The sequence below is a fragment of the Petromyzon marinus genome, chromosome 22, assembly GCF_048934315.1.
Source record: "Petromyzon marinus isolate PM22_M1 ecotype Great Lakes invasive population chromosome 22, UKy_Petmar_22M1.pri1.0, whole genome shotgun sequence".
NCBI classification, from domain to species: domain Eukaryota; kingdom Metazoa; phylum Chordata; class Hyperoartia; order Petromyzontiformes; family Petromyzontidae; genus Petromyzon; species Petromyzon marinus.
In genome coordinates, this window is record NC_133688.1 from 13,721,516 (window position 1) to 13,737,715 (window position 16,200).

General features: G+C 44.5%; 2 protein-coding genes across 4 annotated transcripts in view; both read left to right on the forward strand.

The window, feature by feature from the left end:
* Positions 1 to 16,200, forward strand: part of LOC142925636 (uncharacterized) — a 139,963-nt gene that overhangs the window by 54,733 nt on the left and 69,030 nt on the right. The gene's annotated exons all lie outside the window — the stretch shown is intronic.
* LOC116944975 (set1/Ash2 histone methyltransferase complex subunit ASH2-like) lies at positions 266 to 13,577 on the forward strand. 3 transcript variants are annotated; one of them, XM_032958979.2, is made up of 16 exons: positions 266 to 364; positions 4,274 to 4,343; positions 4,470 to 4,600; positions 4,977 to 5,065; positions 5,439 to 5,533; positions 5,699 to 5,794; positions 6,803 to 6,898; positions 7,048 to 7,150; positions 7,644 to 7,734; positions 8,533 to 8,750; positions 9,016 to 9,183; positions 9,807 to 10,000; positions 11,868 to 11,960; positions 12,054 to 12,152; positions 12,250 to 12,309; positions 12,407 to 13,577. In XM_032958979.2, exons 1-16 carry the CDS (start codon positions 312 to 314, stop codon positions 12,512 to 12,514), a joined length of 1,764 nt encoding a protein of 587 aa, XP_032814870.1. In that variant the 5' UTR covers positions 266 to 311; the 3' UTR covers positions 12,515 to 13,577. The 3 variants fall into 3 exon arrangements, 2 of the variants coding, with proteins under 2 accessions (XP_032814870.1, XP_032814871.1); XM_032958980.2 differs by having other exon boundaries at positions 7,048 to 7,123; XR_012942575.1 differs by lacking the exons at positions 12,250 to 12,309; positions 12,407 to 13,577 and having other exon boundaries at positions 9,818 to 10,000.

The window sequence follows — 16,200 nt, forward strand, 5'->3', positions numbered from 1 at the left end:
CTTAGTTCTTTCGAGAAAGTCACGTAGAAGGGAAACAATATATATATTTTTATTTTATTGTTTCGCTTCTACGTGACTTTACCGAAAGAACCAAGAATATGAATCCCTGCAGTCACGAAAGCGTTAAATCAAAACATTTTTTTTGTAAAAAAAACATTTGTTTTAATCTCGCGAGACTTGACGAGGCGGAGGATGCGACATCTCGCGATATTTGTGGAGGGGGGAGGAGGAGTCGGAGGGGGGAGGAGGAGTCGGAGGGGGGAGGAGGAGTCGGAGGGGGGGGGAGGAGTCGGAGGGGACAGAAACGGAAGATGGCGTCGTGCGATCGGTCCCGCTCCGTCGCTTCTCCCGGGACCGACAAGAGGTGAGAGTGATCGGCGATGTTTTATTTATTAACCTACACCCTCTTCCTCCTCATCCACCTCATCCTCCATCATCTTTTGGTTTCCCGCCGCCCGCGTTGCGCTGTTGACGGCTTCCGCGGCGCCGGCCTTCGCCACTGTACTGTACGTACAGTGGCGGGTGAAAGTGTTTTATTTTATTGACGGATTATAAAACAACAAAGACGCGGCACCGGCGTGCTTGCCCGAGCTTTGTCGGACCGAGTTGTACAACGTTCATGATAAGAGGTGTTGTTTTTTTTGTGAGGGGAGGGGGTTAGATCGCGTAAATATATAAATGTGTCGTTAAACCCGCCACCACCCGACACAGCCAACTAGTAAGGGCTTTGTCACGTAAACAGAACGTGGCCAATTCGTTACTTAGTACAGCACACCGGTTGTGTGTTGTGAGAGTAAATCCACAACATTTGCAATCTTGAGCACGACATTTTGCCAGTAACTACAACTGGCATCATCAGGCAGACAGCCAGATTTGTGATGATGCTGGTTGTAATTACTAGCGAAACGTCGTACTAGGGATTTTAAAAATGTGGACAAACCTTGCTAATTGGGTGGTGGCGGGTTAAACGACACTTTATATTTACGCGATCTAACCCAAAAAAACATCTGTGTTATGGATTACATCGTGAAAGCCTACGTGTTAAACTGTACAACGCTGATCGTCCAATACCCGCCATTTCGCCACTCGAGTAACGGTGGCGTCACCACTGCGCGCCTGTGCCAGGCTAGGTGCACTTTGAGGCTGCCACTTGAAGTGTCGAAGGCTCGCTGCTGGCAGGAGGTCTCGGGACAGACCCTGCAGGTGTCATGGGTTTGTACTGCTGTGCCAGGCTAGGTCCAGGAGTTCACGGGACAGACCCTGCAGGTGCCATGGGTTGTACTGCTGTGCCAGGCTAGGTGCAGGAGAAGGTCACGAGACCCAGCAAGTGCCATAGGTTGTACTGCTGTGCCAGGCTAGGTGCAGGAGGAGGTCACGAGACAGACCCTGCAGGTGCCATGGGTTGTACTGCTGTGCCAGGCTAGGTGCAGGAGGAGGTCTCGGGACAGACCCTGCAGGTGCCATGGGTTTGTACTGCTGTGCCAGGCTAGGTGCAGGAGGAGGTCACGGGACAGACCCTGCAGGTGCCATGGGTTGGCTGACTGAGATGACAGGTAGACGCACACTAGCTGTGTACCCCCTTACGGTACCAACTTGCTGCATCTTATCCGTCCAGCGCTCCGCTCGTTGTTGTGAGCGTTACTCCTCTGCTCTCCGTTGTTGCTGGAATGCGACTGCCTTCAACTTGCCCAGAAGCAGCGTCCTTCATGAGCCTCCTCCACAGAGGCCGATCATCTCACACGCCACACACGGGCGCGCGCACACACTTACTGGATTATAAGACGCCCGCCCCTCATGATGTTACAGTACAAGGGGGTGTGGGGGAACGTGCTTGTAAATTCCGAGAATTACAGAATATTGTATTAGTGTTTTATTGTTTAGCATCAATTAGTGGCTTCATTGCGCGAGTGTTTGAGTTGGTGCTTCTTGATATCACGGGTTGACGCGTTTGCGGGGCTAACATTCTTACAGCGTGTGCAGTCTTGAGTGTTAACGTGCATACAGTTTACATTGCATATACTCCATACTCCCGCCTTGACCGGCGTGGTGAAGTATGGTCAAATATTCCCCACGACCCGCATGGCGTGGAGAGGCCCCTCATCCATTAGTCGATTAACAAAGCATCACTCGCCTTGTGTGTCTTTCTGACCTTAATAGGTTCTCGCTAACAGTACTTGCCTAGTAAAATCTATTCACACCTAAGTGGCTGCGGGGGGAGTCTCTTAATATCATATACAATTATGAAGTACGTCAGCTGCGCGGGGTGTGTTGCATGCCTTTATTCCAGGACTGCGGAGGCGGGGGTTGATGTGTCGTACAAATCTTACCAAACACTGCGTGGGTGTTGAGCTACCACCCCTTGGCTTGCCAGGAGGATGCGGTACAGAAAACTGTGGATTGATCTCCCAACCATTCTATCTGAATGGGATCGAGTGTTGCCTCCTCGCACGCATGGGTTTTCTCTGGGTCCTCCTTTTTGTTCTCGCTGGGTCACCGCCTGGCTGCCATCCCGCTTGTCTGTGGGTCTACACGCCTCCGACTAATTCGCTCTCTATGAGGGAGTGGATGCTGTGTGCGTTTAAAGTTTAAATTAAAATTTTATTTTATTTTCAATGTACACTTTGTGTACATTATGTGAAGTGTCCTGCTGTTACTACACGTGTACACTGATTAAAGGGTGTTGTTTTTACTTTATTTGCACAATGTACAGTACAGTCTTGATTTGAAGTTTTCGTGACTGCAGGAATCCATTCTTTCGGTAAAGTCACGTAGGTACCACTAGGCCTCGGCAAAGTAAGGTCAAAGGTGACAGGTAAAAACAACGAGCCTACCTTTACCCTACCTTTTACCCTTACCCCATACAAATTACCCGATTACAGGGTAGTTACTGGGGTACTACACATGAACAAGGTTTATAGCAGGTAAATGCTAGGTGGAGTGCTTTATTCATATAGCATACTCTCGATTCTTCCAATTTTACACGCCTTCTTTTAACTCACTGTCTGTTGTCGTTGTATCCTCAAATCTTGTAACTACATTTTAACCCACTTCCCAATGTGGTATCAACTGCAAACTTGGTATACTTATGTCATACTGATGACAATACTATATTCTATCATAAAAAATATATTTTTTTACATTTTTTATATGTTATGTTTCGGTTTGGGTCTAATTGTCCACGCTCAAATAACGTTGGCTGTAAATCACCACGGTCCCTTACGTTATGGCAAGCTTCGGGGCCACTTCCTGGAGTCGTGGACTTTTGCTATTACTTGTACATTTCATTAAAGCGTGTTTAAAAAAAAGATTTTTTTAAATATTACTTATTAAATGGAGGCCACGGACTGCACCACGGAGCTTTTAGCGGTAAACAAGGCACCGTATTTACCGGGTAATACTTCGCGCTACCTTTACCCTACCGGGTAATTCTTCCGAGCTATCTTGACCTTACCCCTTGGCATTTCGACACCTTTACCCTTTTACCCAGTAAAAAAGGTAAATAACCTTACCTTGCCGAGGCCTAGGTACCACCCCTTGGCTTGGTTCTCTGGCGTTGATACGCTGACCTCTCACTGTGCAGCAGCCAAGCAGCTTGTGTTGCCCACGAGGTGGCGCTATGCCCGGTCCTCTGACACAGACACGCTATCTTCACTAACATAGCCACCGCTGCCCCCTTTTGCCTCGACGTAACGGTAGCTCTGGCTGTTCAATAGGCTGTATGTCTCTCCCTTTAACGCAGCTGTTGTACGTGCGTGCGGCGACGGTGCTCGTGTGTGACGACGAGGCTCATTTTCCCATTGTGCTCGTTTGCATTAACATGCCAATCCTCCTTTGGCGCAGCAGTTGTGCGTGCGTATGGCGACGGGACTCTTTTTCATCTCTGACCCCGCCTACTTACCCTTGGGTGACACCCACCTTAAACATATAATCTCTTGTTGCAACAGCCCTTTCTTGTTCAGCAGTTCTACGGCTGTATCTTTCTACCTGATGACGATTGCTTGTGTTGCGATCGAAACAATTGCTTGTGTTGCGATCGAAACGTGATGATTTATGATTAACTTTTTCTACCTACGTGACTTTACCGAAATAACCAATGAGAATGTACAGTAGCTCTGTACAAAGTGCTATGTTTACTATCTGTTTTCATGTGTACACACTTATGTATTGCCTTCTCTGTAGTTTACGAGCGTTGAGAAGCATCACGACTTTCCGGGATAAATAATATGTATATGTATTCACATTCTGTACCTTTCTTGGTGTCCCTTGACTGCAGTGCAAAGTCAGACAATCAGCCAGAAGCAATGATTGAAGAGGAGACTGTAACATCCCAACCAGATACAGAGGTATTGCCATTATTTTTCCTTCCTGCATTTTTGCCAAAATTCACAAACAAGTGCATGAAATATGGGTGAGATATGCGTGCATTTGGGTTGAGATGAATGCGATTAGTTGTATCTGCGCACATGCAGGAGGTGAGTGTGGTGGAGGCAACACTTTCTGCAGTGGAGGTTGAAGAGGAGAGGCGGCAGGGCCATGTAGAACTGCAGTGCGGCATCTGTATGAAGTGGTTCACGGCCGAGAGCTTCAGCATTGACACCAGGTAAGCACGCAACCCGCCGTCAGTTACATTGTGTGAAAATGATGTAAAAATTTTTACGGCAGGATGTCTTCTAGCAGCATTTACTTAAGTAGGTAATATCTCTGGATTGGTTTTGACTTTTTCCTGTGTCTTAAACAAATGCTACTCGAAATCATTACCGAATGGCCATAGTAAGATGGACTAAAATTTTGTATTTTTTTTGCATGGTAGAACAAACTCTTGTTGCCAATTGTTTTTGTTTGAAAATGTCTTGAATAGGTGTGTTGTACAACTTTGCACATTTGTTGACGAAGGTTCATCAATGCCATGGATGAGACATGCTTGTTATATTTTAGCCCTTTTTTTCTAATCGGTGACCTTATTTCTCTTCCAACAGCACGTGTGTTCCATTTATCACCAACTATGTGTTTCATTGCAACATTTGCCATCATAGTGGCAACACCTACTTCTTACGAAAACCCGCGAGTAAGTTATTTAACTGCGCATTGTGCAAGTGCTTCAGGGTGTTTTTTGAAATTATTTGGAGTCTTAAGTAAATATAAACGTGCTTCGTGTTTTTAATTGGATTTCTGTTTTGGAAATTCACTTTTTTTGTGTTGCTCGACATTGCTGTGACTTGGAATTTAGTGAATAACTGTTTAATGTAATTTTTCTAAAGTACATCTAAAGCATTGGCTTGTAGACTTAAATTTAATTCAGAAAATAAAACATTAAAGCTCACTCTATATTTTTTGCAAATGATGCTTTCCTTGTTTAATGATTGTAAAGTCTACTGCATATTTATGCCACATCTAAGTTTTGGTTTAAAGTGGTTATATTGTACCTTGTACTTCTACAGCTCTCAAAGAGATGTGTCTCACTGCACTGGCAAACCTCACATGGACATCACGCATGCAGGACGATCATCCCAAAACAATGTTCTCCAAAGACAAGGTATGTTCTTGACTCTTGTCTTAAGTGCCATCTATGCTGTTGGTGTTTTTCGCCGAGTTAACGTTCATTGCGCCATTGTTGAAATTATGAATTGATTCCATGTCGTGTGCTCCACAGCTATGTGCAACAATGCTTTATGTGTTTCCGATTCTCACGATCCACCAGGACATCATCCCATTCATCGACAGACACTGGGAATGCATGACAACACGGCAACGACCAAACAAGCTCACGTGGCAGAACAACATTGTCAAGACTATGGTAAGGCTGCCACAGGAGGTGGGAAGATAGTGTGTGAAAGTTTTCATAGGTGTGAGGGAGACGAGAGAGGAGAGGAGGAGGGTTATTGTGTAGGACGACTTTCATTTGTAGTACAGTTACTAAAAGAACAGTCACTACACTTGGACACAAAATAAAAAAATGCTTTATGCACACACACGTGGTCACAACACTATACTGTAGTAAACAGTATACGCTCGCACGGATGTTGACTATACGAGTGAGGCACGCCGACTGAGACAGAGCATGGGAGATGATTACCCACATTCCCGCAGCGAGAGAGAGAAAAGAACCATTGGCTCAGTTTGATCACGTGACACTCGGCAGACAAAGCGTATACTGTACGTACTGCTTGTATTGCAAGACATCGCTCGTTTATAAAATTATTATTTATTTAAAAAATTTGCTCGTCTTGCAAAACACTCGCAGACCAAGTTACTCGCAATCCAAGGTTTCACTGTATCTAGGCTGTGTATCCCAGGCTCTCTAACACGGGTTTAAAGCTTCATTATCGAGAAAATTTGACCTTTAGGCACAATAGTGTTGCTACGACATAATCCCATGCATTTGAAAACAGTAACTATCGATCCTTGCCGCTATAGCTATTGGGTCATATCGATACACTCGACTAATTTTAAAACATTTTTTGTCATTAGCAAATCTTTGCATTCATGTAGGAGAGCTGAAATCAGTCAACCTAGGTGATTCGATACGAAATAAGTGCCATTGCATTTCATTGAAAGTAAAAGTTCTCAACTTCTTGAGCTGCATTGTGCCATAGTTTTTATCTATGCGAAGCCTATTAGCTCCTGAGACACCACTACCAACTCGCTGGTAAACCCAGCTATGCCGAACAAAAGTTTTGGCAGACCTTATCTCCATGGGAGATTTCAACAATAGGGAGTGGTTTCCTTAGGTAGAGGACCTCACCTCATGTTGGCCTTTAAATATGATTACGTTGTTGTGTTTTTCATGTGTGCGTTTGTGTAGACGAAGGAGCGTGATGTATTCCTCGTGAAAGAAAACCCAGATCCAGGAAGCAAGGACTCTCAAGACGAATACCCAAAGTTTGGCCTCTTAGATCAGGTGCCTAATACACAACAACTGACACTGATGAATGTATTGTATGAAAACATAGTCTCATTGACAAATTGTTTCTGCAGCACACAGCAACGTCAATTACCAATGTTCATTTATAAAAAAAAATATATATGTTTATTTTTTCTTTTCTTTAGGACCTGACTAACATAGGGCCGTCGTATGAAGGTCAGAAGCAGCCTGGGACACCGGCCGCTGCTGCCAGTTCTAATGGTAAAGAATTTACGACTCCTAATAAAGGTATTTTGGGTTAGATTGCATAAGTATGTGTGTCATTAACCTGCCACCACCCGACACAGCCAATTAGTAAGGTTTGTCATGTAAACAACACGTACAAATTAGTTACCACTTCAGCCCACTGACGTTTTGGAGAGTAAATCCACATTTACAATTTGAGTACGCCGTTTCGCTGGTAATTAAATCCAACATCATCAGGCAGTGATGTAACTAATTGACACGGTTTGTTTACGTAACTAACCTTACTAATTGGCTTTGTCGGGTAGTGGCAGGTTAACAACACATTTATACTTCTGCGATCTACCCCAGAAAACCTTTATTATGAATAATATTGGTCACGAAAGCCTACGTGTCAAATTTACAACTAGTCCATGAATATGTACACCAGAGTTGTATGTATAAAATGCTATCCTTTTTTTCAGCACCCACACATACAACAGGTTAGCTACGAATATAAAGAAATAGGTGAACTTGACGTGAGGCTGTTATGTACCAGGTGGCTTCGGGATCAGTGGCAGCGGCAAAGGACGCGGCGCAAAGCGGAGGCAAGAAGGCGTCACCCCGCCGACGGCTAAGCGCACCCGACAGTGAGTTGCAGCTGTCGCACGAAACCATTAATTTGACTCGATGTGATCATCATAAACCGGTATAGGAGAGATAAGAAAATATTGTGTGTGTTGCGGATGATTGCATGATTCTATTGTAGTTCAACTTAGTCCCTCGTTCCTCCAGGGTCAAAATGTTGTGGAATGTCAAAAGTTGTTGGTTGTACTCTAGGTTGACTCGCTCCATCGGAATGTAGAATATACACAAATGTTTCATGGTTGTTCACAAGGGATTAGAGCCACCCAAGCTTACTTGATCAGTAAACCACCTTGAGTCACTATCAGAGATCACAATCACTAGTCTCACTTTCTGATATTGCCCTGCTCTTCATCAGGTCAAAGCGGGTAAGGGTGATACCATTTAATTTCATCGATATATACTGCAATAACCCACCATCTGTTATACATGAAGGGCAGATGATGAACAGTTTAGTTGGGTGTCGGTTGACGGCACATCATCTTCAGGTTTTGCAAAATATACCAGTTTGTCAAAAACATAAACACAAAATTGGAAACAACGTAATCACGTGACTTCTGGAATAGTAAGCCGCTTCCATAAAATTCGTCTTCTGGAACAGCGTGGAAGCAGTCGGCTTTGCTGCATGCCTTTTTCCGGAAGCTGAACAAATGTCGTTTTCAGCATGGAAATCTTATAGAAGAGGAAGTGAGAATAGGCAGACGAGAGGAGAACGAGCTGTGGGGGGCACCGCTGCCGGCTGGATCGCCGGCTGCCTGGAAGTTTGCAATATTTCTATCAATGCGGCGTATTGTCTTGCGCAGTGACCCGCTGTTCCAGTCACAACGCCTGCCCCCCCACGGCTACCCGCTGGAGCATCCCTTCAACAAGGACGGCTACCGTTATGTGCTGGCGGAGCCTGACCCCCACGCGCCTGACCCCGAGCGGGTAGAGCTGGACTCGTGGGCCGGAAAGCCGATCCCCGGGGACCTGTACCGCTCGTGCCTCTACGAGCGTGTGCTTCTCGCACTGCACGACCGCGGTGAGACGTGCACATCGGGCACGCACAGATTTACCACCCTCTCCCACGGACAACCCACGGTTTGTCATGAATTGGGGTCGCGATTTGACTCGAGAATCGACTGTCTCGGTCTGTTGTTTTGACTCTCATTTGTGTTTCTTATTTTTGTGTGCCCTTTCTACAGTTTAGTTCTTCCCATTAGCCTATATGTAATTATTAATGTTACATAAGTGAATCTGCATTTATAAACCCCGTTGATATATGTTTTGTGTTTTTGGATTGTTAGCGCCCCAGCTTAAAATTTCCGATGACCGGCTGACGGTGACGGGTGACAAGGGCTACTCGATGGTGCGCGCCTCGCACGGTGCGCGCCGCGGGGCCTGGTACTTCGAGGCTACGGTGGACGAGATGCCCACAGGAAGCGCTGCGCGCATTGGCTGGTCACAAAGCCTCGGTAAGATGCTTTGCAACAACCCTCACAGCACTCGTTCACTAACACACGTCTGCTGAGGAGCGCTACCATAACAGCCACGTGGAACAATCCCCTGGTATTGTGTAATAATAGTATAATTACAGACCTTGGTTAATCCACTGCTGGATAAAGGCAATACATAATGCTCGTTCGACTTGATGCCCAGTGTTTCACTCTTTAAGTGTTGGCAGCAGCTTCAGGAACTGAAGTGAGCCGCTCACTTTCTCGCTCGCTTGATTGCTCGACACTATATATCTTTGTCAATGAGCGTCAGTATGCTTGAGGGGATTTCTTTGCATGTGAACGAGTCGCTTTGTGTTTGCATGTCTAAGTGTAGGAGTGTGTGTGTGTGTGAACACCTATTCATTATATGCACCACTGTTGTTCATCAGCTGTGCCACCTTGTCATTCGTTCATAATGCCAAGGCTACACTTTGACACTTTATTTTGCTTCTGTGTGTCCGCACTATACATGACCATCTGGATTCGATTTTGTCAGAAATAGAATTTGTATTACAAAAAAAAATGCAGTTGCTGATACGTATTGTAACAGCAGCTAAAACGAGCCTCCCACCAACCAAGGCTGAACTAACCATTGCTGACAGGGAACCTGCAGGCTCCGCTCGGCTACGACAAGTTCAGCTACTCGTGGCGCAGCAAGAAGGGCACGCGTTTCCACCAGTCGCGCGGGCGACACTATGCCGACGGCTACGCGCAGGGCGACACGCTCGGCTTCTTCATCTCGCTACCCGAGCATACGCACACGGCCACCTGCCTGCCCGACACGTACAAGGACAAGGTACGGTCACGGGAGGGCGAACGCCGGTAGAGCACGGGGGCCACTCGGCTGTCTGATAACCATGCGCATTCAACTTGGACCTGTCACTCAAAACGCAAGGTGAATTTGAACTGAAATGACCGGATCACAAACATTGCTTCATTAGACTCCGTTGGTGGACATATTCAGTGTTTACACTGTGCTTGCATCCGCCTTGCGGACATGAGCATAATTTATACAGTGAGGGAAAAAAGTATTTGATCCCCTGCTGATTTTGTACGTTTGCCCATCGACAAAGAAATGATGTCTATAATTTTAATGGTAGGTTTATTTGAACAGTGAGAAACAGAATAACAACAACTAAATCCAGAAAAACGCATGTCAAAAATGTTTTTAATTCATTTCATTTTAATGAGGGAAATAAGTATTTGACCCCCTCTCAATCAGAAAGATGTAGGGCTCCCAGGTGTCTTTTATACAGGTAACAGGCCCAGATTAGGAGCACACTCTTAAAGGGAGTGCTCCTAATCGCAGCTTGTTACCTGTATAAAAGACACCTGTCCACAAGCAATCAATCAATCAGATTCAAAACTCTCCACCATGGCCAAGACCAAAGAGCTCTCCAAGGATGTCAGGGACAAGATTGTAGACCTACACAAGGCTGGAATGGGCTACAAGACCATTGCCAAGCAGCTTGGTGCGAAGGTGACAACAGTTGGTGCGATTATTCGCAAATGTAAGAAACACAAAATAAGTGTCAATCTCCCTCGGCATGGGGCTCCATGCAAGATCTCACCTCGCGGAGTTGCAATGATCATGAGAACGGTGAGGAATCAGCCCAGAACTACACGGGAGGATCTTGCCAATGATCTCAAGGCAGCTGGGACCATAGTCACCAAGAAAACAATTGGTAACACACTACGCCATGAAGGACTGAAATCCTGCAGCGCCCGCAAGGTCCCCCTGCTCAAGAAAGCACATATACATGCCCGTCTGAAGTTTGCCAATGAACATCTGAATGATTCAGAGGACAACTGGGTGAAAGTGTTGTGGTCAGATGAGACCAAAATGGAGCTCTTTGGCATCAACTCAACTTGCCGTGTTTGGAGGAGGAGGAATGCTGCCTATGACCCCAAGAACACCATCCCCACCGTCAAACATGGAGGTGGAAACATTATGCTTTGGGGGTGTTTTTCTGCTAAGGGGACAGGACAACTTCACCGCATCAAAGGGACGATGGACGGGGCGATGTACCATTAAATTTTGGGTGAGAACCTCCTTCCCTCAGCCAGGGCATTGAAAATGGGTCGTGGATGGGTATTCCAGCATGACAATGACCCAAAATACACGGCCAAGGCAACAAAGGAGTGGCTCAAGAAGAAGCACATTAAGGTCCTGGAGTGGCCTAGCCAGTTTCCAGACCTTAATCCAATCGAAAATCTGTGGAGGGAGCTGAAGGTTCGAGTTGCCAAACGTCAGCCTCGAAACCTTAATGACTTAGAGAAGATCTGCAAAGAGGAGTGGGACAAAATCCCTCCTGAGATGTGTGCAAACCTGGTGGGCAACTACAAGAAACGTCTGACCTCTGTGATTGCCAACAAGAGTTTTGCCACCAAGTACTAAGTCATGTTTTGCAGAGGGGTCAAATACTTATTTCCTTCATTAAAATGCAAATCAATTTATAACATTTTTGACATGCATTTTTCTGGATTTTGTTATTCCGTCTCTCACTGTTCAAATAAACCTACCATTAAAATTATAGACTGATCATTTCTTTGTCAGTGGGCAAACGTACACAATCAGCAGGGGATCAAATACTTTTTTCCCTCACTGTAAAAACAATTATGTTCAAATTTTTATGAACTGATAATTATGGCCTTGTCAACAGGCATTAATCAAGTTCAAGAGCTACCTGTACTTTGAAGAAAAGGACTTTGTGGACAAGGCAGAGAAAAGCCTCAAGCCAGCACATGACAGCAAGGTGGACCCATGTTTCTTATTTGTTTTTTTTTAAATATGCTAGTCAGAAGCCATGCATAATCACTTTATTGGCCTGGCTGTATGTGTGCTGCAGGTGGTGTTTTACAAGAATGGAATCGGGCAGGGCACTGCATTTGAGGACGTCTATGAAGGAGTTTACTTCCCGGCTGTCTCCCTTTACAAAAGCTGCTCGGTGCGTTTGCAAAAAATCATCACATCATCGGTTCAAGGGTGTTTATATTTGACCACCGTGTTTAACCACTACTCCTCTACCATTTCATCTGTTGCAGGTGTCTGTTAACTTTGGACCAAACTTTAAGCATCCTCCTAAGGATGTGACCTATCAACCCGTGAGTATTTTTTTTTTAAATCTAATTTTCCACACGTTAGCTCGACTCCTCTTATACTAGTACGCAATAAACCTGGCACACACTTTGTTTATTTCAGATGAGCGACATGGGGTGGTACGCCGTTGTGGAACACACGCTCTCTGACCTGCTGTACCATGTGGAGACGGACGTGGAGGGTAGGCAGAGTCCACCTTGGGACCTGTGAGCTACCGCTCGCTTAGAACATCCACCTACACCTGTAACTGCCTCTTTGACTTGCACTCTATGGGCATGCCCGTTGGTCCCGCACATGCTGCGCATAGAGCGGTGCACATTAGTCTTTTGCGCACTCGTGCGATTGTGTGTGTGTGTGTGTACACTTTTCTTTCCATGTGTCTGTAATGTGTACAACATAGTCGTCCTATGAAAGAAAACTTTTGACTTGCGCAATGTGACGTGACGGCACTTGTCGAGAATACGTCAAAAGAGATGGTGGTCAAGTTTTGCATTTTGATTTAAAGCTTTCGTGACGGCAGGGATTCATATTCTTGGTTCTTTCGGTAAAGTCACATAGAAGGGAAATAAAAATAATAATAAAAATATAAAAAATAATCACGGTTTCGACTGCAACACAAGCAATCATCATCGGGTGTGAAAACCACAGCAAATTTTCTTGCTGTGAGAATTTTATTGTTTTAGATTTTTATTATTTTATTGTTTCCCTTCTACGTGACTTCACCGAAAGAACCAAGAATAAGTATTGCATTGTTCATGATGAGAATTACAATGCGTTTTTGGTAATGACTGTTTAGCCTTTTCTAAGAGAGGGCATTTTTTTAGTTGCAGTAATTTCCTTCAAACAGGCTATAAACCAAGAAAAGATGTAAGAGTTTTTTTTTGCAATCTAGCACTTAAAAACTGACACCAACTTGAATGCAAATTTGTATAATATTTTAATATATTTTTTATAGAATAGAAAACTAAGAAATCTATCAGCAGCCATTTTACGGTCACAATATTAAGTATTTTTGTGATGTGCTGCATTTTTAGCACCTTTTTGTAACGTGTGGAGTTTTAAATCTCCCATGTTTATATATACATCTTTGTTGTTAAAATGGAACACCCTTTTTGCGACTGAATATATATGAATTAAACAGCAGCTTTTTCAGAGCTTTTAAATTAATTCCACTTATCCAACAAATGCTTTTAACGTACAGTGTACCTGGCACTTGCATACAATTGTAGCCTCTATTTTGAAAAATGTCTCTCATTATAATTTTTAAAACTCACCATGGTCGTTGTGTTTACGTGGTGTCTTGACTCTGCATGCGTGTTCAGACTTTGTATTGTCTTGTACATTTGTTCAAAGCATTCAAACTGAAGAATTTACTACTCGCGTAAGACTGATTTTATAAGCCTCAGCAGCACCCACAGCATTCATTACCTTCAGGTATTTCTTCTGGATGCCAATATGCTGTACAGAGAATCAATTCCCTTCAAGGCTGCCCAACCTCCACATCTTACCTATAAAAGAGTGTGGTTGTGCTTTCCTTGCTTCATGTGCATAGAACCGGGATGAATGCACGCGAGCTATTTTAGGTAAAGTATTGCCATTCCCTACCATATGTCCCGTGCACAGGTTTAAAGGGTCTATCTCATAGCCTTGGCTGCCATGGGAATGTGCAGCGGAATCTTGATGTTTTCATGCTGCTGAGGTGGGGAGGAGGCAATGAGTGCTGTGGGTAGGAGTGCCAAGGCCTACAAAAAAAATATTTATATAAATACTTCATAGAGGTACAGTCTGGCAACATCCACAGTATCCACTGTTAGGTATCTCCACCCAAGCAGTGCATTGGAGACAGTGGTGGGCTCACTGGGATACCGAGGATTGCACCGCCCTCTCAAAAACTGTGTTGGCAGATGCTCGGACATTACAATCTGTAGTGCCTCTTAAAGGTGACTGGCACAGCTCAGGTGGCTGCCCTACAAGTGGTTGAATTACTGCACGAGGCATTCGGGAGGTGGTGGGCCTTGTGCTTCGGCCAACCACCGAACCCGCGATCAACAGACCAGTGACTTAGCTGGTCGATGTCTGTGTCGACCACGAACTTCTCGGCCCCTGAGATGTCTTAAAAGGAACTGCCGTGTAACCGGCCGTCCAACTTTGGGGGGGGCACAATGCTTCCACTATAGATCCAATAAACCAAACCATGAGGGCATCCGTTTAGGCTCCCATATCGGCAGTCTGCGTCATGAATGTGCTTGAACTCGTGTGTTCAGACGGATGGCCTCATTAGCATTTTCGAGACCATTGCCGTATCCACCACTGGAACAGTCGAAATCAAGGACTAGCTGAGAGACCCAGAGCTGAGAGGCTGACCAACACTTGGGCGTCGATATACACGAGCAGTTGAGCGTTTAAATTCCAGACTGGAACACTTCGATTCGAAAGTGAGATGGTGAATCTAAGTTCCATCATGTAACCATGCATTCCAGGAATGTATGTTGAACTTCTTTCGCACCGTACGTAGCCAACTGTGGTTAATTTGAGGTGCGGGGGAAATGTATGTCCTGCTATGAAATGGGCAAACAGCAACTCGGAGATGTGCACCCGGTAATGATTGTTAGGAAACATTCAGCTGTTTTGAAAGCCATTCTGGCAAGCACATTATTGAAGTGCAGGTGGGCAATGGTCTCAATTTAAACACTGCCATTGCTCGTTTTATGTTTCTGCTGCAATTGGGTTTCGGCAAGAATCAGGCTTTCCAAGCACTTACAGACATCAAAGCAATTGGCTCAGAAAGCGCAAAGTTATCCAGCACATCAAACACTGCTGATCATCCCGAGTATTGCATCTTTAATGTGTGCACAAAGTCGCTCGTGAATCTCGGCTGGCTTTGATGCCTTCGCACACAATACACTTGATTCTCTATTCTTTGTTCTCCTGCTGGGCTAGTGGCCGTATTGTCTCTCATTGTGCATGCACTCGAGGAACCTCTGCCACCTGGTGACCATTCTCAAAAGATCCACCCCCCCGCCCCCACCACGGCCGCCGCAACATTTTGTCATTGCCATCCGTTGTCCACCTACAAAGTCCGGGAATGACTTAAACCACCGTTGTATTATAACATTGTCAATTCACTTTTTTATTAACCACGCAATCTTTGTCATTTGCATGCTAATCAAAAAGGTAACTTTTTAACGTTAATCTCCTACTTGGCTCACTGTGGCTCAGTTAAATTTTGACTTAAAACTTGATTTTCTATCTACGTGACTTTACCGAAACAAGCAAGAATATGTAGCTCGGTTCCCTCATTAGGATTATTCAAACTGGTAATGATGGCATTTGTACATTTGTAGGCTTGCGTTTCATTGGTAAGCTTGCGGAAAATGGGCTGTAATAGTTTGCAGCCTGTAAAGTACATTTCACCATTTTTGGTACTCTGTGCAAGGCTATGATTTTGGTTTGGTGATCATGGAAATCGTGGATTTTGATGAAGTTCGTGAAATATTGGAAATCCCTGTTGAAACAAATTAGAATGGGTGCTTAATTTATTTCCTTCTAAAAACGTCATACAACATGCTCTTAAAATACAAATTAGTATGTCAGCGCATTATGTACAAAAGGCGCTCGAGTTTTTTTTTTACAATATAAACCAGGCACCCCTTCTTTTATTCCACCTGAATAAAAAAGTTGGAAAAAAACTTGAATTAGCTCCTTGTTTTAGTTTAAATTATTTTTAAATAAAATATTTTACATGGAACGCCGTCTCACTTGATTCCATGACCATTAAGTTATTGTCTTTTCCGAACCTTGGCAGTGAATTTAACAAAAATTGAAACGCCAAAATAAGCCTTAGCTCAGTGTAATAGAACATGTGAGCAATCAAAATAAATTTACTTAAGTTAATG